At 39.2% G+C, this 25225-nt stretch overlaps 2 protein-coding genes across 4 annotated transcripts in view; both read right to left on the bottom strand.

Annotated features, from left to right (window-relative positions):
• Positions 1 to 3411, bottom strand: part of si:ch211-1i11.3 (mitogen-activated protein kinase kinase kinase 5) — a 116151-nt gene extending 112740 nt beyond the window's left edge. For all 3 annotated transcript variants that reach the window (XM_039739906.1, XM_039739907.1, XM_039739908.1), the window contains exon 1: positions 2939 to 3411. In XM_039739906.1, coding sequence (XP_039595840.1) covers positions 2939 to 3266 — 328 coding nt within the window. In that variant the 5' untranslated portion in view covers positions 3267 to 3411. The remainder of the gene's footprint in view (positions 1 to 2938) is intronic.
• Positions 3412 to 8784: 5373 nt separating this feature from the next.
• LOC120517915 (ficolin-2-like) lies at positions 8785 to 24846 on the bottom strand. The gene is made up of 8 exons (XM_039740427.1): positions 24714 to 24846; positions 24022 to 24159; positions 23234 to 23314; positions 19340 to 19378; positions 18456 to 18583; positions 18058 to 18187; positions 9285 to 9419; positions 8785 to 9054 (listed from the first exon to the last, which is right to left on the bottom strand). The coding sequence occupies exons 1-8, from the start codon at positions 24796 to 24798 to the stop codon at positions 8813 to 8815; spliced, it is 978 nt and encodes a 325-aa protein (XP_039596361.1). The 5' UTR covers positions 24799 to 24846; the 3' UTR covers positions 8785 to 8812.
• Positions 24847 to 25225: the final 379 nt, after the last annotated feature.

The raw sequence follows: 25225 nt of genomic DNA, 5'->3' as shown, positions 1-25225 counted from the left end.
ATATGAATTAGCACTGTGGATTCCAGGTGTCACTTTAAAATAAATTCTGTAACAAAAACATGGACACATAGTTGGAAACTTAAGGGCAGATTTTGTACAAATGTTAGAAATACTATCTTCATTAAATGAACCACAGACACAAAGAATAAATAACCACGTAATGTGGTAAAGAGTTGATCTTTAAGGACCTTTAAATCTCAGTGTTATTTTGGACAGTCTAAGTGAATAAGATGGAAGAACTTTTTTGTGCTGAATGGCCTGTTCTTGTCACAATTGTTCAAATCATCCTTTGGAGTGTAAAAATGTGATTCTGCGGGATAAATCCATTCTTCTGCTCTCTACACCAGAATTGCCTTTATCAGGGTTACAGGAATCAGCAACGAGAGCATAAAGAAGTAAACCTTGTGGCCCATCAATGTTAATTTATTTGTAGCGCACATTTAATTCAGCATCAGTACCGCTGAAGCGAAAGTGCTTTACAATAAAACATACAATAAACATAAATAAGATAAATAGAATAAAATACAATAAACCACAATACAAACCAGCAGTAAATTGAAAACAAACAAATGACTATGAGGAAGGAGCCATCAGTATCATTGAAGGCCATGAAAAGCTAGAGAATAGAAATGTGTCTTCAGTCTATGTTTTAAACAGTTTGATTGAATTAACTGTTGATTAATTAAATTAATTAGGTAAAGAATTCTTAGATGAGGTGCAGCAGCTGCTAAAGCCCTGTCCCCCTTAGTTTTGCACTTAGTACGAGGGACAACAAGAGACCACTGACCGGTAGATGTAAGCTCTTTGGATGACTGGTGTATAACACACAATTCAGATAAATAAGTGAGATCATAACCATGTACTGATTTAAAAATCAGCATGAAAATTTTAAAATCAATTCTGAAACTAACAGGCAGCCATTGTAAAGAGGCTAAAATTGGAGAAACAGAATCAAACTTTCTTGCAATGACCATAAAATGGGCAGAAGCATTCTGAATCAACTGTAACCTGTGTATCAGGGATCCCAAATTACAACAAGCTCTAGTAATAAAGCCGAGAAAAGATGAAAGCATAAGTAACTTTTTCAAGTTCCCTAGGAGATAAAAAAAGGCTTAACCATGGCTAAAAGACAAAGCTGGAAAAAACAACTCTTGACCACAGAATTTATCTGCTTCTCAAAAGAGAAGTTACTATCAAAAATAACCCCAAGATTCAGAACATGGGGTTTGCAAAAGTCTGTGCAAGAACCAAGGAGTTGAAAACCAGTTTGAGCTTTGGCAGGAGGATCAGCTATCAGCACTTGTTTTATTTTGATTAAGATTGAGAAAACTCTCAGCCATCCAGGATCTCAGTTCTACAAGACAATAGTGCATCCGATACTTTGCTGAGCTACACAGAGAAATATACTCTTGCGTGTCATCAGCATAACATTGAAAAGAAACATTAAACTTCCTAAAAACAGCACCTAAAGGATAAAGGTAAATAGAAAATAAAATAGGAGTCAGAATGGATTTACAAGGAACACAAACATTTAACAGGAGCAGTAGATGAAAAAGAGGAATTTGAAGTCACTGGAAAGTGTCTATCAGTAAGTTATGACATGAACCAGACAGACAGTTAAGAGCAACCCCTTTAAGCCCCACCAGATGCTCAAGGCGCAACAGCAAGATCTCATCAAAGTATACATTCATGCTCATATTACCATTGGGTCAATTTTGTCTGCCAACTGGACTACCTGTCATTTTGATTTTAAAAATTATTACAAAATGTCAAATACACTTTAAAGATGACAGATATACTTTATATTTTGCAAAGTAATCTTTAAGAAGAGTCTACAACTATCCTCCTATTCCTATGACCATTTTATAATCTTCTGGGTTCATACTTTCCACAACAGGGCAGCCATTGCCTAATTTTGGCAGCACTGACCACAAGGCAGGAGTCTACAGCTCACTGCGGGGCACACTGACTTACACCAGCCTACTCTGGAGTCGGTACTTACCATAACACATCTTTAAGATGCACAGGAGAAACACTCAGACACATTTGGTAAGATTATGCAAGATCTACATTGTGGAATGGAGCCCAAGTGCGTAGAGATTTACATAAACAGCGATCGCCAATGTGTCCCACGCTCCTCCATTCACCTTGAAAATGAGTTAATTTATGAAGTTATGCAGAAACTTTAAAAAGACACAAAATGGAATATTCAAACGCATGAACTGGATTAAACCGGATTGAGATCGTTATATTATGCATCTTGAATGCAGGATCTTTCACCTCCATTAACTCACTGGAAGCCCGGCCCCAAATGGATGAATCTGTACTTAGTTTTATATATACTATATTTAATAAATGTATAACAAACTGCAGAGCATGTAAAACAATTTAGGACTATATTACTACAGCAGTATTATATATATATATATATATATATATATATATATATATATATATATATATATATATATATATATATAAAGGTTGACTGCCAAAGTAAAAACGGCGCCATGTCCAGCATACCTGTGCATAGACTCAGCACAGGCAGTAACTGTATAATTATCTGCACCACAATACTGTACACTAGCAGTCCTCAACATGATATTTTTATGTTTACGTTTTCTGTGTTAGTGTACAGTAGTAGTCCTCAAAATTATATTTAGGCTTACATTTTCTAAGTTACTCTACAACTGCAGCACTCCAAGTGATCTTTTAATACTTATTAGCTCTTGGTTAAAGTCTTATTCCGTACCGATCGCAAACAATAGGACATCGCGTCACTTTTTAGTTGTTGCGCTGCTTACGCAAACTTTACAACGATCAAAATACAGAAGTTTCCAAATGTCATCTGCCATCATGTGTGCATAACCCCCCACCCCCTCTTCCCTCGTCCACCAGGTAATTCTGCAGACGGAACACCCCTGACGCCGCTTCTCACCTGCATTGTAAAAACAATCCAGCACCTCCGTTGTCCCCAGGGCCAGACTCTCGAAGGGTATGGCTTTCCATTCGGCGTGCACAGCCGCACAAGCCTCCTTCAGACATTTCAGGGAAGCGATATCCTCCTGTTTCTCGGGCGTCACGCCGTCTTCCGTTAAAATGTATACCACCGTTAATGCTCTCCCTCGGCTCTTGGGGGACAAGGGATTTTTTGAGGTGCTGCTGAACGCAATGGCCAGGGAATCCTGCCATAAACTACCAGCTGCTGCACTATTCGAAGTGTCGACAGGCTGGCGGGGTAACGAGGCATAATCGAAAGCATCCATGTCCCCGCTTCTCTCACCTTTCCTCGCTGACAGGTGATCCAGTAAATGCACAGTTCCCAGCACTCGGGCTCATTACTAATCTTTGATGTCTTCTCAGAAGAACTCTGATATCACGTGGCTCAAACTTCTTCTTTCGCACTTTACTTTTATTTTAGGTTTTCTCGCTCAATCCTGACCTCTACCGTCTGAATAATGTTACTTCCACAAATAGGCGCAAATACCCCGTCAATAACCTGCACCTCACGAAAGAAGTGTGCCATAGTTGTCTATGTACACTCAGTTACCAGGGAAATTACAGACCCTCTTTTAGCTCAGTCTGAGTTTACCCTGCAATGATTAGGCACCCAAAATACGGTGTCAGGACAGGATCAAGTCTAGCATTAAGTGCTGCTGGATTTGGGATAACCAATGAGCCGTCCTGACTCCCTTATGAGCTCCAGTCAGTGCTGCTGGACACACTCTGGCTCACTGTGTCCCTGACTCTGGATTAAATGGATGATAAAAATAGTTTTTACACTTTACTGTATTTACTTGATTGGGTAACCATAGACATATATAGGTAGACGCCGCTTTCACTGTGCTGCCCAGTCGACACGATACGTCAGCACGTCAGCCTTATTGCGAGTGGCAAAAGTGCCATTTAAACTAATACAGGTAGACGTGGAAGCCGGGTTTTCTGATTAAAAAACAATAACGTTTAATACAGTATCGTTTGCATACAACAGATTTTGGCGAATCGCTTAAATGGATTTATTGGATCGATTTATACACTAATAATGGCAATTATTAAATAATAATAATTATTATTATCATTAAATAATTCCTCCCATATAAGTAACATTTCTCGGACTGCCTTCTTCCATCTCCGAAACTAGACTTCGTCCTATTCTTACGCAACACAGTACTGAAGTATTGATTCATGCCCGAGTCACCTCACGTATAATACTGTACTGTGATGCTATTCTATCTGGCATCCCACAAAAACGTATCCATTGCTTACAACTTCTTTAAAATACTGCTGCCAGGATAATAACCTGCTGTTCTAAATCCACTGAACATACTACACCTACTCTCTCTCAACTTCCTGGCTCCCTGTTAACTAACGAATACAATTCAAAGTACCGTTCTTTACATTTAAAGCTCCCCCCTGCCTCTCTCATCTCCTCCAGACTGACACTCCTCTCGCTCACTCAGATCCTCACCTGCAGCTCCACTTTCTGTACCGCACATCAAACTCAGTTCTATAGGAGCTCGAGAGTCTCTCCTATGTTCTTCAACTCGGGAATTCTCTTCCCTCTCATATTCGTCAGCTCAATTGGATAACACATTTTAAAACTGTCCTCAAAACTTATCTTTTCAAACTGGTATACCAATTGTGAATTTTGCACTGTTACTGCCTGTTATCTTTGTTTGTTTGCTAATTATTGCTTTTTGATTTATACTTCTCGTTTTAATTTTGCTGATGTTGTTTAATTTTATTGCAAGGTGGCCTTGAGTGCTAAGAAAGGTGCCTATTAAATAAAATGAATTATCATTATTATTATTGAGACGAAAACTAGACCAATGTCTGAAAGTCAAAATAGTAAGACTGTAACTGGCAGTCTGGTCTTTCTTTTAACAGTGAAATGATACACTCAATGACAAAAATAAACAATTTTATTGTATACAAATTGACTTAATAATTTCTGGAAACATTTCACTCATTCCTCTCTCAATCTGTCTCTCTCTCACATAAATGCACACACACACACAATGTAGTTAATTAAATATATACAGGATAGGATCTAAAATCCATGAAACAGAACTGTCTTACATAGCTTTTTCCATGTGTTGCCACTCTGTAATTTGAGAGTATTCAGTCTGGCAATATGGTGCAGCCTTAGTTTGTGGAAGACAGACAAAACTAAAGACATAAACATGAAATGATGGTTGTCAATTTCAAACTGTGTTTCCTCAATGTGCTTCTTGAGAAAGAACACATCATCTGAACAAATCTCAGTCCGTACAAACTGATTGATCAAAGATACACTGACAGCTTGCCCTAATGTCGACTGTCAGATAACACGCTCAGCTACTTTGACCACCTTGACTGTACCCTCAGAAGGAATCATCAAACCTCCTTTGTTTTTTAATGTGAGCAAGTGGTAGCTTTGATCATATGATGCTGGTACAGCATCTGCTACCAGACTAGCACTTCACACATCACAGGACAGCTTTCTCAAAATCCCGTCTAAGGACTACCTCCCACTGCTTCTTGAGGTGGATTTCTTTGGGAAACCTACAAAGTTTGAGAAATGTTAGCAGCTAACAACAATCTACATAGTTAGTGACTAAATACATTTAGCCAAAACATTGCTTGGAGGCTCACTTGAGCACATAAATGCATAGCTTTGCTAGCTTAGCCTGGCGTAACTAAAGTTAAGACTATAAAACAGTATTTTCTAATGGCAAAATATAACCAAAACAATTGGTTAGCCTAACCAATGAAACGCAATCCCCTGGGATCTGGTTTAAAGCGTACAGTGGTCTGTACAATCCCAAGCAGCACTTGCGTGAGGCATCGTTATCCATTACTTCACTCCACAGCAGTGCCACGCTGCCATGGCAATATGGCAGCGACGTTGACGTACGATGCTGTTGGTCATGCGGCGTCTAGTAATTCTTTGTCTATGTGGGTAACTACTACTTACATCAGGGATCGCAAAGTCCGTTCCTGGAGGACCACTGTGACTGCAAAATTCTAACATTTTTTTTAATGAGTGCCCTGTTTGGGCTGCTAATTAACTTCTTGTGAATTCATTTTAATTGAATTGCCTTTTTACTATTTGTTCCCCTGAATTTCTTCATCGTTCCTCTGAATTGCTTCATTTCTTTCCTTAAACGGCACCCAAACAGAAATGAAATATGAAGTGAGGGAGCCAACAGAAGACCAACAATGTCAAGGCCTCAAACTCCAACCAGCTGCTTAATGAGGTGCCGATTCTTGTTGTTAATTAAACCCGTTCTTTAAGTCCATGACTTGTTGCTGCTCTCATGGTACATTAGTAGATATTTCCAAAATTGTTGATTTTCTCTTTCTAAGAGCCCTGTTAAAATATTTTGATGACCTGAGCAGACCAACATTCCTGAGATCCTTATCTTTCATTATTTTCAGATATTGTAATTTGGGCACCAGTTGTTTTAGCTTAGTTTGTATCTCAGTATTGTTTGGCTGCTAATTAAGGAAAAAGAAACAATTAAGGGGTCTGAGGCTTCAAGAGCAAATCGATTACAATTAGTTCAAAAGAAGTTAATTAACAGCAAAAACAGGTCACTTGTTAAGAAAAGGGTTCAAGTGAAAACCTGCAGCCATGGTGGTCCTCCAGGTCCGGAGCTGGCGACCCCTGTCTTAGATAACATAAAATTGTCAAATTTGTTTAATTCAATTCACTGTTTAAGGGAGCCAAAGGCTACTCTAGCAATGCTGTGCACAAGGCAGTAACCAGCCTTGGTTGGGACACCAGTCCATCACAGGCTCCACTCAGGCAGAAAGAACTTGGAATTTTCAATTAACCTTATAGGACAAGAACAGGCATTCCAGCCAGGGAGGAGCATGGGATATTACCTGGACCTGGACCAATACGAGAGGAATGATGGGATGATTGGCAGGGTGGGCAGAAAGATAACTCTGTGCCCAGTTGCTATAAAATAATGGATGGACCAGTGGAAGCCAGAACTTGGGAGTGGTTCCATTCCCCATGTTCTAGGTGGTAGTGTTCCTTGTATGAGAACCCAGCTGGGACACCTGCAGGGGTGGTAGGGAAATGGAGTCCAAGAAGTGCAGTCCTTTAGGGGTCCCTTGGAATTGGTAGAGGGTGCTGTCGAGGGAGGACCACCCTTTTTTGTCTGTGGCATGGAAGTGCTTCCTAGAGGAGACAGAATGGCACCGGAAGCATTCCTGGGTCCAACATAAAAGGAAGCCTGCTGACACACATGGTTGAGTCAGAGTGGGGAGGCAGCAGGCAAAACACAGCAGAGGTGGAGAAGGTGGATGAATTGTTGGTTTATTGTACCTTATTGTATTATTGTGGCTTATTTTGGGAGAGGTGATTGTGGAGCATTCTTTGGTAGAATAAAAATCCTTTATTTTATTCATATAGTTTGTGCTGTATTACAGTGTCTGTAGTTTGGAGCTCTCTGGTGCCCCCTTCTGGTCACACCTACAATTCTTTTGAATGTGGGAAGAAAACCCATACAGATGCAAAGGACATTTGAAATCTTCAAAAACTGACTGGTGTGGTATTTGAACCCAGGATACTGACTCTGTGAGGCAGAAGTGCTGTCCAGTATGCCATTCATTCATTTATTTTCCAGGCCTGCTTTACTCATTTTGGAGCCATGAGAAACCAGATCCAGACTCTCTGTCAACAGCACCAGGCACAAGGAAGAAAGACACAATCTTGTACAATGTCAGACTTTATTCTCCTCCATTTTGTAACTCATTTATCCAGTTCAGGGAAATGAAGAGCTTGTGTCTATCCTGACAGGTTTGAATACGACGCAAGACCCAACCCTAGTGGGTCTACCAGACCATTGCAGGGTACACCTGCCTAAATGTAAAGTGCATGTCTTTAAGATGTGACAGGAGCCCTCAACAAACTATGTAAATTTCACACTGGCGGTGCTTGGACAGGGATGGCAACTTTAAGGTAGACAGGTGTAAAAAAAACACTTTACCTGTATATAGGGTGGTACAGATCTAATTCTGCAATTTTCATTATGCTATAACTTATTAAGTTTAAAACATAGAAAATCACCCAAAAAATCCTGGACCATCAAGAAGTGTGCAAACTGACAACATGAAGAATTGTCTTCGCCCCAACTGGAATTGTCCCCGCATAAATCAAAGTCATCCAGACGATCTGGATCTGCATAATTAGATCTGGACCACCTTGCATGCTCATTTTAATTAATACAATTTGGTTTTATTGAGTTACCAAGCAGTTCACAAAATTCAAAAGGATATGAATATAAATACTTGTCAAGGACTGGCGTTCCATCTAGGTGTAGTTCAAGCCTTTTCTGTGATGAGTCTGAGATAAGCTCCTGATTTAAAGATTGTATCAGTGAAATTAATGGATGAAAATAAATTGAAAATCTAGTAATTAATTAAAACTCAGTCTACTCTCATTGTCCTATTGTATATAAGTAAGTTAGGAAAATGTTTAAATTGTACAGTTTGCAGAAAATTCAATTTTTAGTGAAACGTTTATTTTTAGTAATACACAATAGAATTATACACATTTTAGGCATATAAATAAACAATACAAGTATAATTTCAAGAAAGCTAAGTAAAAATATATTTTTTCAGCTATGGAAGTATGATAGAAATGTTTCAAAAAGTTTATAGTTATCTGAACTACAGAAAACAAAGAAGCGCAATTCGCCATATTTGTAAAGGAAATGTATTCAATTCAGAAGCTGGCGATCCTATAATGCTTTACATTTTGGCATTTGTTTGTGGTTTCCAAAAAAAATATTGGATGTCAGAACAGCAGGTGACAAAATCAGCGAAACTTCATATCAGTGTACTTGTAAGAGTAGCCGACCCCTTTCCCTGATGCCCAATCAATGCCATAACTGGAAGGCCCTCCTTGGCCCTTCAAATATTTCCCATTTAAATTGGAACCATAGCAGTCTGTGTACCACCATGCTCCACTCACAATGACCGCACAGTTTTGAGTGCCTTCATCGTTATCTTTGTCATATGTGGAGAATGGCTTGTTGTTATGAAGAGCAAGCGAATCACCTTTGAACAGAACAAAAAATAGGTATAATTTACTATATGCACCTTTGAAAACATCATACTGCATGAGGTTGTCACAGCTCTATAATAGCTCACAAAATACAATAAATTAGCCCTGACAAATAACCTAAAAAGAAAGGAATGCTTTACTTTGGACTTGGAATTTATTACAAAAGCTTGGGTTGCATGTCTGTTTTTTTAAACACAGACATTCCTTAGACTGAATGACATACCTACAGAGCCTCCCGTGTATATTCCCAGGCGAAGTCTGTATAGATCTGTCTCCCCCTCCAATTTGAAAGACTCATACTTTGCATAGACTTTATTATTTTCAAAGTCTTCTAAATCCACTCGCAGTTCATAATTACCTAAATAGAAATAAGGAGTAAAAAAGGCCATTTTTTAAGAAAAGTGGAAAGGACAAAAGAACCTACTGTACTGGTGATGTCTGTATAACAAAGGCTTATGAGTACATCTGTCAAATTTCCCTTTTCAGATCTATCCATCCATCCATTTCCTGAACTCACTAAATCCTATTTACAGTAGAAGCTTTACCACCACATTCTGTATGAAACAACTGTTAATTTTACAGATTGTTTAGTGTTCCTAACTTGCAAATCCAACATCCTAGGTTTGAACCCCACATCCTGTTATTTTCACTCCACCTTTGTTTATGTGTGTTTTTTTCCAATACTCAGGTATTAGATCAGTTTCCCAAAGGCCTATGTGTTAAGTTAATTAATGACTCTAAATTGGATGCCCCATATCAGGTTCCCTATCCAGGTTTGGTTGTTGCCTTGAGTTCAGTGTTGTCAGGGATGTTTTGGCCCCTTGCACATTACAATCTAATCACATTTTAGAATTTATCTAAAGTGCCAGTATTGCCATTACTGCCAATGCATGAAGTTATCCTATGCTCACTCTAAGCCAGGCTTTGGAGTGATTCAATTTTGCCTTCAGAAAACACATCCAAGTCAGGCAGAATCTCTATTAGACTGAGGGGTCTCCCTCCTGCGGCACCGAAGAATTTAGACATGGCTGCCCATGAGCCTATAACTCCTATGTAACCCTTTGGGTGCCCAAATGGAAGCTTGATCAGAGGGATGTGGTCACCCAAAGAATGGCCCAGTAGACAGTCTCCTACTGCCCATCCTTTATTTTGGCTTCATGACCAGGAAAGGGATCGCCAACCAAGTCAAGGTGGCCATCAAACCCTGCCGTCCATCCATTACAGTGGCCTCCCAGCTGGGCAAGTATTCTGTTATGTTGGGATCATAGGGTGACCCTTTTCTCACCTTTATTATGTAGACCTTAACAAAATGTCCCCAAATCCTTGTTATATCCCTCATATTTTACATTACCTTTTATATTTTTGACCTCAGGTAGGAAGACAGAGTATCGGAACATGCAGTAGAAACTGTTACACATTTACTCATGTATTAAACATTAAATCTTATAACTAGTGCTATAAACAAAAAGCGAACAGAATGTTGCATTGTATACCTTACAGCTTGATAGTGCTAGATGTGTAGTTTCAGGCGTCACATAAACTTGTAGTTACACTCAGTTGTCTTCTTAGCTAACGCATCATCTGCATTAGGCCAAGCAGCTTGCCCATCTGAATGTGACCACCGAGAGAGATGGTCTTCTCAAGATGATAAAATGGCAGTTAGAGAAATTGTGAGACAAAGATACCAAACTTATGCCAATCCTTTGGTTTCCTGTCACACATCAGGAGCCAATGGGGCATCGTGGTGACTCTCCTGATTCAATAACCAGTCCTGTTCAGCTGTAACTCAGTATTCCAACTCTATACTTCATACCAGCTCTTCTACATTGGGAATGCGGTTGTGTTAGGTGACCTACCTTAGGGTACCCATGGAGACAGTGACGGGATCTGAAAACAAGTGCAGCTTATTAGCCACTAGGTCACACAGAAGTTAAGAAATACGTTTGTGTGATTTAACACACAGCAAAGCAGTCATATACAGTATGTTTATATTATATATATAAAAAAGACAATTCTCTGAATATATGGTCTGTTCTGAAATAGAATGAAGTATAGTGGATCAGACAGTATTCAGACCCCTTCACTTTCTGCATGTTTTATTGTGTTACAGATGGAATTTTAATGGATAATTCTGCCATTCTTCCCATCAATGTACACTCAATAAATCTTAATGGCAAAATGAAAATGCGGGATCAGAAAATTTTATAATTTAAAAAAAAAATCAAAAACTGAAATCCCTCATTTCTATAAGTATTCAGGATCTTAGCTATGGCTCTCCAAATTTCTGTCAAATGAATCCTGTTTGCTTTAATTATCCTTAAGATGTTTCTAGAACTTGATTGGAGTCCACATGTGGCGCACAGAATTGACTGGACATCATTTAGAAAGACACACACACACACCTCTGTATATAAGGTCCCACAATTCACATGGTGAATTGGAAGAAGTTTAGAACCATAGGGACTTGTCCAGCCAAACTGAATACCTGGGCAACAGGGGCCTTGGTCAGGGAGGTGATCTAGAACCCAATGGTCACTCTAACAGAACTTTAGAACATGCTAGAAATATGGCTGTCTCAGCACCACTCCATCAATCAGGTGTTTACTGTAAAGTGGCTAGCAAAAGTCACTCTTGAGTAAAAGGCGTATGAAAACCCACTTGGAGTTTGTCAAATGGCAATTAAAGGACTCTGGTCTGATAAGGCAAATATTGAAGTCTTCTGGCAGAACTCCAAGCACTATGTCTGGCAAAGAACAGGCACTGCTCTTAACCTGCCTAATACCTTCCCTACCATGAGTCATGGTGATGGCGGCATCATACTATGGAGTTGCTCCTCAGTAGCAGGGACAGGAATTTTGGTCAGAGTTGAGTGAAGGATGAATGCAGGGAAATACAGAGAACCTGCTCCAGAGAATATACAGACTGGGGAGATGATTCACCTTTCATAATGACAATAATCTGAAGCATATACAGCCAAGGCAATGCTGGAGCGGCATCTGAATCCAATGTAAACACAAAAATATCCATCCATAAGCAGTTCAAAATGTTATTTAGGAAAACTAATATCTACTCAGCAGGGGCCTCATGTATAAACGGTGCGTAAGAACAGAAATGTTGCGTAAGAACTTTTCCACGTTCAAATCGCGATGTATAAAACCTACACTTGGCGTAAAGCCACGCACTTTTCCACGGTACCTCATGCCTTGTCGACGCAAGTTCTCCGCCGGTTTTGCAAACTGGCGGCACCCAGCGTCAAAGCAATGGTACTGTTCTTGTGTGATTACTCATTATTTTCATGACGCGGCTTTATAAATACACAGAAACTAACCGCATATTGTTTATTAGTGTAATGCATCTGATTGTAATTAACTCGTAACAATATAATGGTCCAGAGAACAGCCATAGTATTCCAAATACCATAACTGCTTTAGTGTTGCTACTTTCACTTCTTCTTCTTCTTCTTCTTCTTTCAGCTCCTCCCGTTAGGAGTTACCACAGCGGATCATCTTTTTCCATTTTACTCTCACTGCACGACTAGGAGTATTTATATCACTGTATCTGAGTGTGAATCACAGCAGCAGCTGATCGGAAAGAGAATTATCGGTATACAGCTTTAAGGGCACGCTGTCTCAGCCACTGCAAAACGTTTTAAAGCCTTTCCTGTACAGACCTCGCAGTTCAGAAACAGTTTCATCCCAAGAACTTTAAATGCACTCAATCAAGTGCTCCTTGTAGAACTGTTGGTACTTATAAGTACAATCACCACACTGTAAACTTGCACTACAGTTATAATATCTCACAACCTGGGCCACTTTATAAAGCGCGTATTTACATATGATGACGATATCATTTTTAAGGTGAAATGCAGCAAAATATGTTTGTTAAATTATACACATAAAACTTTAACTTCATTTAAATAATCTATATTCTTCACTGGGAGTGTCGTGAAGGATAGAATAATTAAACATGTACTACGAAGATATTTCAATGTTCTTTAAACGTTTTGAAGAATCGGCGCTAAGCTTACAGATGGCTTAACGTCTATTACAGAGCTGATTGTGTGGCGATCGGTTACTTGAGGAAAGAAAAGCACTGACTGCAGTGACGGCTACGCCAATATATATTGAATATAAAACAGAAAGAGAAAATAACAACACAGCTAAAAACGCAGCGACAAATTTCGACAAAAGATAAATGCTTGTCATGAGCACGAGGCTCATGAAACACATGTTTAATAATGTGCTTTAGCTCCTATCATCATGAAAATGACATCACGTATACATCTCAGTATTTTAGTTATTCAGAGAGCTGTAATATCACAAATGTAATGGATTCTGTGTCCAGTTGGAGGAAGAGAGCCAGTTTAAAAAGCAAGTAGTGATTCACACACATAGATCACATACGTAGAAGATCAAATACAAAACAAAGCATTTAACGTGCTACTTTAATTACGATGTGATTTGAGAAACTGGTTAATTAAACGATTTTAAGATGAAGTTTATAATGTTCTACTAAATGACAAAATAAACTACGTGATTAAAGTGGAAATGTCGAGATTGAAGTTGACATTTCGTGCTTTTTCCCCACCGTGTGCCTTTTTTCTCTGTACCCTAATAAACTTTCATATGACACTCAGACAGTGGGCTTACAACTCTTCTTTTCACGGCAACTTTGATATGTGACTTCTTTTTATTTCCGGCACTGTGCGATTTTGTGAATGTGAGCTTTCAAGTTTCTCCAACACGCTATGTCACTCGATCAACTTCCTTTTGTTGATTATACCACGGTTTATTTGAACAAATAGTATGTTTTTCCTTTGCCTCCACTTGGTATTCACTGAAATTCTTATATTTTCCCCGTGCTTTTCCCATTGTCTTTTCACAGAAGGCTGCGCTTAAGGGCGATTTATATTGATTTGCATATTCAAATAGGCGTAATTCTGGGAGGATTTGGGGCGTTACATAATGCGCGTGCACGAGCGTTAGTTTTCACGCTGATCGGGATTTATGTAACGGAAGAATGTGGAAGTTGGAGTACGCACAGATTCCTGCATCTGGATTTTTCTGTGCGTAAACACATTTCGGCTTTTGTGCTTACGCCATGTTATAGTGCGAGTTCTACGCACGGCGTTATACATGAGGCCCCAGGTGTTCCTGGGGTCTTACTTGTGACCGCCATAGCCAGATTAAGCCTCAGCTCTTTGAGACACTTAAAAATGACATGTTACTCTTGTAGTTATTATAATTACACACATAATGACTCATTTTTTAATTATTTGTTTTCTATATTACTTTTTTTCTTCAATATTACAATAGATGACATTTAACGTGTCTGTATTTCATCTTTGTCAACATTTAGAAAAGCTTGGTTGTAATGACTATCCATGCTGGCAGACATATGGTGCACACATTCTGTGATCTATGACTATTGAAACTGCTTAATTAAAACCCCACACAAATACAAAATACCAAACTACTGTGGGTTTAAATCCCTCTGCTGATGCTGTGTGACCATAAGCAAGCCAATGTGCTCCCACTGTCAGTCAGTCATTTTCCAAACCCGCTATATCCTAACACAGGGCCACGGGGGTCTGCTGGAGCCAATCCTAGCCAATACAGGGCGTAAGGCAGGGCACCAGCCCACCACAGGGCACACACACACACATACACCAAGCACACACTAGGGACAATTTAGGATCGCCAATGCACCTAACCTGCATGTCTTTGGACTGTGGGAGCACCCAGAGGAAACCCACGCAGACACGGGGAGAACATGCAGACTCCACACAGGGAGGACCTGGGAAGCAAACCCAGGTCTCCTTACTGCGAGGCAGCAGCTCTACCATTGTGCCAACTAGAAAACCAAAATAAATTAAACCAATTGTATCATAAATGTCGAAGTCAGCATGGATAAAGGCATCAGCCAGTTAAGTAAATGTAAATGTAATGTCAGTTAAGTTAATTAATTGAATTAATAATTAATCTTACTTAATTATGTGGCTACTTAACATATATACTCAGCAAAAAAAAGAAACGTCCTCTGACTTTCAACTGTTTTTACTATCAGTAAACTTAATGTGTAAATATTTGTATGAACACTAAAAGAGTCAACACCATAAGACATAAACTAAAAATGTTTCACAATGTGTCCCTGAATGAAGGGAGGCTCAAAATCAAAAGTACCAGTCAGTATCTGGTGTGGCCACCAGCTGCTTGAAGTACAGCAGTGCATCTCCTCCTCATGGACTGGACCAGATTTGTCAGTTCTTGCTGTGAGATGTTACCCCACTCTTCCACCAAGGCACCTGCAAGTTCCTGGATATTTCTGGGGGGAATGGCCCTAGCCCTCACCCTGCGATCCAACAGGTCCCAGATGTGCTCAATTCCTTCGACGATAAACACAAATCCGTCCATCACCCCTGGTGAGACAAAACCGTGACTCATCAGTGAAGAGCACTTTTTGCCACTCCTGTCAGGTCCAGCGAAGGTGGGTTTGTGCCCATAGGCGGCGTTGTTGCTGGTGATGTCTGGTAAGGACCTGCCTTACAACAGGCCTACAAGTCCTCAGTCCAGCCTCTCTCAGCCTATTGCGGACAGTCTGAGCACTGATGAAGGGATTGTGTGTTCCTGGTGTGACTCGGGCAGTTGTTGTGGCCATCCTGTACCTGTCACGCAGGTGTGATATTCGGATGTACCGATCCTGTGCAGGTGTTGTTACACGTGGTCTTCCACTGCGAGGATGATCAGCTGTCCTTCCTGTCTCCCTTAGGCGTCTCACAGTGCGGACATGGCAATTTATTGCCCTAGCCACATCAGCAGTCCTCATGCCTCCCTGCAGCATGCCTAATGCACGTTCACGCAGATGAGCAGGGACCCTGGGCATCTTTCTTTGGGTGTTTTTCACAGTCGGTAGACAAGTCTCTTTAGTGTCCTGCGTTTTTAGAACTGTGACCTTAAATGCCTACTTTCTGTAAGCTGTTAAGGTCTTAACGACCATTCCACAGGTGCATGTTAATTAATTAATTATGGTTAATTGAACATGCATGGGAAACATTGTTTAAAGCCTTTACAATGAAGATCTGTAAAGTTATTTGGATTTTTAAAACATTATTGTTGAAATACACAGTCCTGAAAAAGGGACGTTTCTTTTTTTGCTGAGTATATATTAATAAACAGAAATGATTCAATATGATCTGCTTCTTTTAGTCTCAGCTTTTAAATCAAGACTGAAGTCTAATTATTATAGTCTAGTATACTCTGACTAGAGCTGTGGATTAGCTATGTTAATTGCATGTCTGTTTGTTAGTTATTTGTACAAAAATATCAGCATTACAATAATTATAAACTGCTATTAACCCTCATCTGTTTTGTTTATCTTCTTGCTATTCTGGAGTGGCTCTTGGTGCCACTGCTCTACTGCCCAGCTGTTTTCATGTCCATGGAGAAGACATCTGAGATTTTGGGAGCTTTGGAAAGTTTCTGTTGTCAGACTGAGGGACCCAGCACAGGCTCTACTCTGGAATGCCCAACTAGTTGATTGACTGTGACTGTGACCGTGACTGATTTGATTTTCTCTGTTATAATTGACCATGAACCCAACAGAGGTTGATTTTTCTCCAGGGATGCTGCTGACAGGGAGTTTTGTTTTCTTCTCCTGTTTAACAAACTGGCCTCAGTTCAACATTTGACAGATACTGTATTGCTGGGTTCCATTTATGTTAATCAGTTTCAGACTACTTTGTTTAAACAAATGTGTGTATTTATTATCCATCCAATCCCAGCCAACATAGGGCACAAGGCAGGAAATAAACCCCATCACAGGGTGCACACACACACACACGGGACAATTTAAGATCACCAATGCACCTAACCTGCATATCTTTGGTTTGTGGGAGGAAATCAGTGTACCTGGAGGAAACCCACACAGACAAGGGGAGAACATGCAAACTCCACACAGGGTGGACCCAGCAAGCTAACCCAGGTGTCCTAACTGCAAGGCAGCAGCACTACCCACTGTGCCACCATGCCGCCCCTGTGTATTTATTATATAATTAGTAATTTGTAAAGTTTGGTTTTGTATTTTACCTGAGAACTATGCACTTGCACTCACTGTAGACTGCTATACAAAAATAAACTGAATTAAATGAAAATGAATTAATAGAGCAAGTGTAACAATGAAATGAAAAATAACTAGGAGACCTGATTAACAAGAAAATAATAAATATATTATGATACATTTTGCACAAAACTTGACTATATCTCTATTTACAAAGAAGGATTTAACCAACCCAAATACTAAACGAGTTAAATATTATAAAGGACTTAAATATTAAACCAGAAAGCTATTAATTTCCTAAGCACAAACCCAAAATTGAACACTACAGGCAAATCCTAAAATCTACTGTGAATTGATCAATCTCCTTCTGCTATGTACCAGTTGATGAACTGCCACCGTTCACCTTGCAGTTTTGGTGAAGTGTGGCTTGAAAGCTCCAATCCAAGCCTATTTTAGTGTCATTTTGGGAATCGCTGCTGGGATTGGGAGCATGTTGTTTGAAAACACTAAAGCTGTTATGCTAGTGCATCGTCTGGTGGAACTAGCTACTACTACGCCTTTGAACATCAATTTACCTCTTAAAGGTCATTCTGGGGTCCATAACAGACAGAAGAGCTCCATTTGTTTCTTTAAAGGGAGATCTTTCTGTCATCCACTGAAGGACTGGAGGAGGATTCCCTTAATCCTTTAAATTTCTCCCCTACTATTTGGGATTTGTAATGCCCTACTCTTGTATTATGTCTGTGTTTCCAATGGGTATAATGTTACCCTCTTTACTGGTCTCAGTGGGTTTGAAAACAGATGGATAGGATCATTTGCACATACATATTTACTCTGCATAAGACAATATTAAGCTAAATTTTGCAATCACCATTATCTCTAAGCCCAAAGTTGCACCACCCAACTACTCAGTTTACATAAGTCTACTTCAAAATTATTACCATTTCGAGTCAGAATATGAATGTTTTCATTTCCAAGCCAGAACTCAGATTGCTGTTTTCCAAAGCCAATTTTGTATGGATTCCATTTTCGATAGAAATCCACTGAGCCATCCATGCGTCGTTGAAAAACCTGTGATGATCACATTATGGAAAGCAAAAAACATAATAAAAAGACTTGTTTACCTTCTTCATGGCAGTAAGAAATTAAACATCATTAGCAAATAAATATTTTTTTACTCACCATAATTATTTAATTACAGAATTTTGTTTAATAATATAATAAAATGGGTAAATAGCCTAAATAGCATAACACATTTGATGAAAATTGATACATCCAATTTTCTGCTAACTGAATTAAGTCATATAGCCTTCAGCATTTGTAGTGTGAGAATACTTACTGTCCAGCCTCCACCCTCGGTGTCCATGTCACAGTAAACTGTCACTGCTTTGCAGGTGTCGGAGTACACTGTGTACCAGCCACTGATTGTGTATCCCCGCTCGAGATGCTGCAGGCAGTTCCGGGCACCTGTAATGGGAAGTAAAAAAGATTACTGCAGGATGGCTGTAGCCTGATCTCACGTTCACTTGTTTGATGTTTAAAGACAAAAAATGGAATTCTTTTTTAGGTTTACATAGCACATAAGTGAGTGAGTTTACCATCCATCCATTATCCAACCCACTATATCCTAACTACAGGGTCACAGGGGTCTGCTGGAGCCAATCCCAGCCAACACAGGGTGCAAGGCAGGAAACAAACCTCAGGCAGGGTGCCAGCCCACCGCAGAGCGCACACACACACACACACACTAGTGACAATTTAGGATCACCAATGCACCTAACCTGCATGTCTTTGGACTGTGGGAGGAAACCCACACAGACACGGGGAGAACATGCAAACTCCACGCAGGGAGGACCCGGGAAGTGAACCCGTGTCTCCTAACTGCAAGGCAGCAGCGCTACCGCTGTGCCACCTGGTAGTGAATTTACCATGATTATTAAATTAACATGATTTTTACACTTTAAAGAAATTCTGCTTGACTGAAAAATTACTTTTATGAGTGTTTTTGAGATAGCATTTATTGATTAACTTTACTGTAAATACAGAATATGTGCACTACAGTAGTAGAATGATGGTCCATATTCAGGAAAGAGCTTTATAAAATACTAATTGTCGGATATTTATGCAAACTCATTCAGAGTCACCACATGGCCATATCTTTAAATCCCCTAAGATGACATTCTCAAACCCCGTGGTGCATGTTGAATGTAAAAACTGTCTTACCTATCTGACAAAGAGAATCATTGAAGGTCGCGCAGATTCCTGTGTACATAAAGACAAAAGAAAGATTTAAAATACAAGGTGCCTTTATTTTTAGGATGCCATATTACAGTTTAGAATGTAACACGTATGAGTTTAGAGATACAATATTGAATAAATGCAACCACAAATAAATTCAGCTTTCATTTTCACATATGCAGGTATGTGTATGTAAGTATGTAAGTATGTATGTGTTTATAAGAAAGTTTGTGCAAGTGAGCCTGTGACAGTTTTTATCTCAACATTCAATACATCTTTTAACATGTTAGTTAAAATAAGAACAGTAGATGGCGCTAACATTACAATACTCAACAGAACTAAAAGAAAACTGAAAAACATTTTTTCTAATCTACTGACAAACAATTTTCATTTTTATCAGCTGCTACACTTTTTAAACGATCAGGTCAAGCCATTTCCATTAGCCAGGGTGCAATAACATAACTAGATGATTTTTGACCTTTCCATTCATATATTTGTAAGTTAAAATGCAGCGTACTGTATATAGTACAAAAGATGTTAAGGAGTGAAACTTTTACAAGAATGGTGCAGTGAGCTAATGCAGTGGCAGAGAAGTACGTAAGAGTTGTACAGGATATGTAGAAGGGAAATGTGACCATGGTGAGGTCTGCAGTAGGAGTGATAGATGCATTCAATGTGGAGGTGGGATTACATCAGGGATCAGCTCTGAACCCTTTCTTATTTGCAATGGTGATGGACAGGTTGACAGATGAGATTAGACAGGAGTCCCCATGGACTATGATGTTTGCTGATGACATTGTGATCTGTAGTGATAGTAGGGAGCAGGTTGAGGAGACCCTGGAGAGGTGGAGATATGCTCTGGAGAGGAGAGGAATGAAGGTCAGTAGGAACAAGACAGAATAAATGTGTGTAAATGAGAGGGAGGTCAGTGGAATGGTGAGGATGCTGGGAGTACAGTTGTCGAAGGTGGATGAGTTTAAATACTTGGGATCAACAGTGCAGAGTAATGGGGATTGCGGAAGAGAGGTGAAGAAGAGAGTGCAGGAAGGGTGGAATGGGTGGAGAAGAGTGTCAGGAGTAATTTGTGACAGACAGGTATCAGCAAGAGTGAAAGGGAAGGTCTACGGGACAGTAGTGAGACCAGCTATGTTATATGGGTAGGAGACAGTGGAACTGACCAGAAAGCAGGAGACAGAGCTGGAGGTAACAGAGTTAAAGATGCTAAAATTTTAATTGGGTGTGACAAGGATGGATAGGATTAGAAATGAGGGCATTAAAGGGTCAGCTCAAGTTGGATGGTTGGGAGACAAAGTCAGAGAGGTGAGACTGCGCTGGTTTGGACATGTGCAGAGGAGAGATGCTGGGTATATTGGGAGAAGGATACTAAGGATAGAGCTGCCAGGGAAGAGGAAAAGAGGACAGCCTAAGAGAAGGTTTATGGATGTGGTGAGAGAGGACATGCAGGTGATGGGTGTAACACAGCAAGATGCAGAGGACAGAAAGATATGGAAGAAGATGATCCACTGTGGCAACCCCTGACGGGAGTACCCGAAAGAAGAAGAAAGAAGGAAAGGTGTAGTGAGCTTATAAAAACCATTCCAAAAAAGGAGTGATTGTAGCATCAGAAGATACAAAAATTTTTTCTGCTCAGGATTTTAAACCATTTCATGAACAGAATTGGTGAATAGGGATGACTTATAACAAACCTGTTACATTGGTGTTTGTAAGTGGTATGTGCTTCTTGCAGACGGTAGCTTTAAGTGAGGGTAGTAGAGTTAAGGAGTGAGGGTTTAATGACAGTGTTTCTGTGGTGTTATCACCATTGTAACTTATTAGATTAGATAATGCCTTCCCGGGCTGCTGAAATGTTCTTCCAGCTACACTGAATTGGTTGCTGATTTCTGTAGCCATAATCATAGATTTTAGTCCAGTAGATTCTCTGTTTTTGTGAATATCTGACTGCTTTTTATATGTGTAGGAAATCATAATCGGGAGCAATAGGTCATGTATTTATTATAACATGCCTTTCACATTTATATGTGTAATAATGTCCGTTATATCTATCTATAGCAGTGGATCCCAAACTCGATCCTGGGGACACAATGTGGCTGCAGATTGTTGTTCCAACCGACTTCCATTTTTCATTGGAGTCTTAGCCTAATTAAGTGAGTCATTATTTCCCACTTTCTGTGTTTTGGAGTCAATGTAGAAATTACAAACTAAGTTTGGTAGATTTTTATTAAAATGTAATGAGCAGTTATATGGGGAATATGTAGTTTTATTTTAAGTCATTAACAGTATTTTCAGTATTCTTCTTTTTGAGGTGTTCTGGTTATTTCATTATTTACTAATTAGCAAGTCTGACACTGAAGTCATTGCTGCTTTCATCATTCCGAGTGTCTGCTATGCTGGTTGCTAATTGTCACCATTAGGGTTAAATGAAGGGAGCAAACTGCACAGGAAAAGGGGAAAATAATAAGAAAACAACAAAAGAGAGGAGCATTTATAACTTTAAAAAAAACTGAAATATTTATAAATGTCTTATAAATGTAAAAACCATACTGTTCTGCTTTTCTGAATGCAGAATAAGAGAAGAATAAAAGCTAATTAAATGAGATCAGTTGTTATCGATTATTATCACCGATTGTGAATCTGGTTGGAACAAAAACCTGAAGCCACTGTGGGTCCCCAGGACTGAGTTTGGGAACCACTAATTATATAGTATTATATAGTGCATTTCAAATATGTTTACATTTATCTATGTATTACATCATACCTTTCATACTTACTTGTATATAGTGCCTTTCATATTTATATATTTGTCATATCAAGTGATTTCTGACACCGGAACAACTCATACAGACTACATTTGCAGACCTATAACACTGTGATTATTCATGACCAAAAGAAATTAAAGAAATTAAAGAAATTAAACCATTAACATTTGAGAATGTACATAAATGACTGAAGAAAACTGAAGTTATAGACATTTCCAGACCTTATTATTTGTTTTTTAATTTTTATATCACACATCAGATTTAGTGATTGACTTAAGAGTGAACTTTGAACCCACACCCTCAAAATAAAGAGTGCAAAGCCATCCATCAGACCGCTGGGCTTCCATAAAATAACTTCACTCATTCAAAATAAATAAGTAAAGTGTTTTTGCTCTATCATTTGACAAGACTAACTAGATAATATGCTAGAAAATACATTTTCATGATATATGGTAAAGTGAATTTAGACAGCAGATAACACTCAAGAAAGAAGCACCATGATGCAAAAATTAAGCAAAGATTAATGCATTTTGCTAAATTATTGAACATATCATAATAACCTGTAAACCAGTCAAAGGTCACCATAGGTACACTGCAAGTGGTGACATATACACCTTAGAAAAAAAGTTTTTTACGTGTTTGTTTTGTACATTCTAGTATATCTTAGATTGCAAAAACATAATTGTTGAAATTACCACAAACACTCTTCTCTAAGGCAATTATTTGTGTCACAACTGCAAACAAACACCACGTCCTTTGCAAAACACCCCATAAAGAGCACATGAAATGGATATTTGTGTTTATTTTTATCTCTCCCTTTTCTTTAATCTGAATATTTGAGTTTTAGCCCTGTTCAGGCCATTTTTAAATAACCGGCTCAGCCTTGTGGAGCACAGCTACTTTGGTGGTGTATTTGTAACAATTACACCACTTCTACAAAAGGCAAACCAATTATGAATGCTTAATATTGATTGGGATAAATCAAATTAAAATGATCGAAAACACTGTATTTTCCATTTTCAAGAAATCACTTACCTTCTATCCAGAGCGGAGTGCCCTAAAATAAAATAATTTGCCTTCAGAAATGAAGGCTGCGTTTTACCTTGGCTTCCTCTGTCTCCTTTGTCTCCCTTCTCTCCTTGAGGACCTATCTTGCCGTAGGTACCTTGCTCCCCTTTCTCTCCTGTACCACCAAAAATGACCACCATTAAGATTCAATTCTGTGAGTACTAGGCCCACCATAACAATTTCTACTTTACTTCAACATCACCTCAGTTCTCAATATGTTTCTTGTCCCAACATTTGTACAAGGATCACTCAAATGCAAGTAAATTTCTGCACAATCACATTGAAGAATACGTGTAAAATGGTGGCACTTTATTACGTTTGTTAATGATAGTGACTGCTGTATATATTATCTGTTTAGTCAGGCCTGACAGGCCAGGAGCCTATCCTGGCAACATCAGATGTCAGGCAATAACTAACTCTGGATGTGCTGCCTGGCCATTGCAGGGGACACTCATGCACACACTCCCAATCATTCTCAAATATAGGGCTAATTCAGGGTCACCAATTAACATATCACTCTGGATAAGGGATTATCTGAAGAATATTCAACACAGATGCAGGAGAATGTGCAAATACCACACAGTTTCTACGTCCTGGACCTGTGAGATAGTAGCCATAACCGCTGCACCAATAGAGACAGGCGTTTCGATGTAAAGAAGACAGAAGTTTCCAAGTAAAGTAGTAATATTCACTGGCCATAGCACCAGACAGTGTTGATGCATTGCTTGTTGATTAGAATTTCCCTCAAGTCTGTAACAACATTGATCCTATGAACCTAAGTACTGTGGTGTGTGTTTGATATTAAATTTGCCAAGTGCTCACCTTTAATCCCTGGAGTGCCATTTTGACCATTGCTTCCAGGATAACCATTTTGTCCCGGTGTACCAGGTGTGCCTGCAGACCCAGGGCATCCCTGCAAGACTGTGAATTTTTCAGAGCCCAAGTTGAGCACTTTTACCTCTGTGAAGAAGATTGAGTACACAGTTTATGCATGCTGTATATTCAGAGTGGCTTTCAAGTCTTTTAGACTAACCATCAAAATGGCTTTTCTCCAACACATTCTTGTTTGTCACTGTGCCACATACCATTAGTTAGACATACAAGTAAGAATTCTATTATCCCCTGTACACATGATAATACTAATAGTACTGCTATTATTACTACCTTACCACTTCACCCATACCTGTATTTTTAAGGTGCTAGAAAAACTTGCTCTGCTGTAACACATTTGAATGAAAAAGATAGCTTAAATTTTATTTATGCAGAGCCTAAAAATAACAGCTTAAATAGTCCAAACAGTTCCAAAGGTTCTTTTGCACCCAGGCTCAGGCTCAGCACACATGCGTCACTGTGAATGTGACTCTGGTTTCAAGTTTGTTCAAAATACGACACAGCACGAGAATGAGCAACAAGATACATATTCTATGTTTAATTGTTATTTAAAATATTCAATATAGCCTAACATTTTGTCTTTCATGCAAAACGTCTTTGAAAACAGCACTTTTTATACTTACCTGGACAATTGGTGCCACTTTCACACAGTACAGCTGGAAAAAGTAGAGTAATGACCAGTGTCGTCTTGACCACTTGAAGCTGCATGACTGAAATGACAATATAATCTCAAAGCACGGATCCTCTGAGCGATGCCACCAGCTAGAAGGAGGAGGAGAAGGAGGAGGAGAAGATGGGGGATTGCCTTTTCTACAATAAAAACATTTTCAGTCCTATCCCTTGTTTATTGTAGTGTTTCTCATCACAAGCAATCCATCATCTTCATGACAGCCTATCTGTGTTTTCCCAAAAATGAGTCCCAAGAGCATATTCTTTGCATTTATGTGTCAAGAAGACAAAAAACACAGCAAACATTTTAAGAGCAGAAACCTTTTAAGCATTTTTTCAGGAAACTTTTTATTTTGTAAAGTCGGATATTTCACTATTTCAACTGGAAAACAGGATGTTACAAGTACTGAGTGCTAGTATATCTTAACATGTGCTTAAACTCAGGGCTGCTTCTGGGCATAGGCTG

Source organism: Polypterus senegalus, chromosome 17, assembly GCF_016835505.1.
Source record: "Polypterus senegalus isolate Bchr_013 chromosome 17, ASM1683550v1, whole genome shotgun sequence".
Taxonomy (NCBI): Eukaryota; Metazoa; Chordata; class Cladistia; order Polypteriformes; family Polypteridae; genus Polypterus; species Polypterus senegalus.
This window is presented reverse-complemented; position numbering and strand designations above follow the sequence as displayed.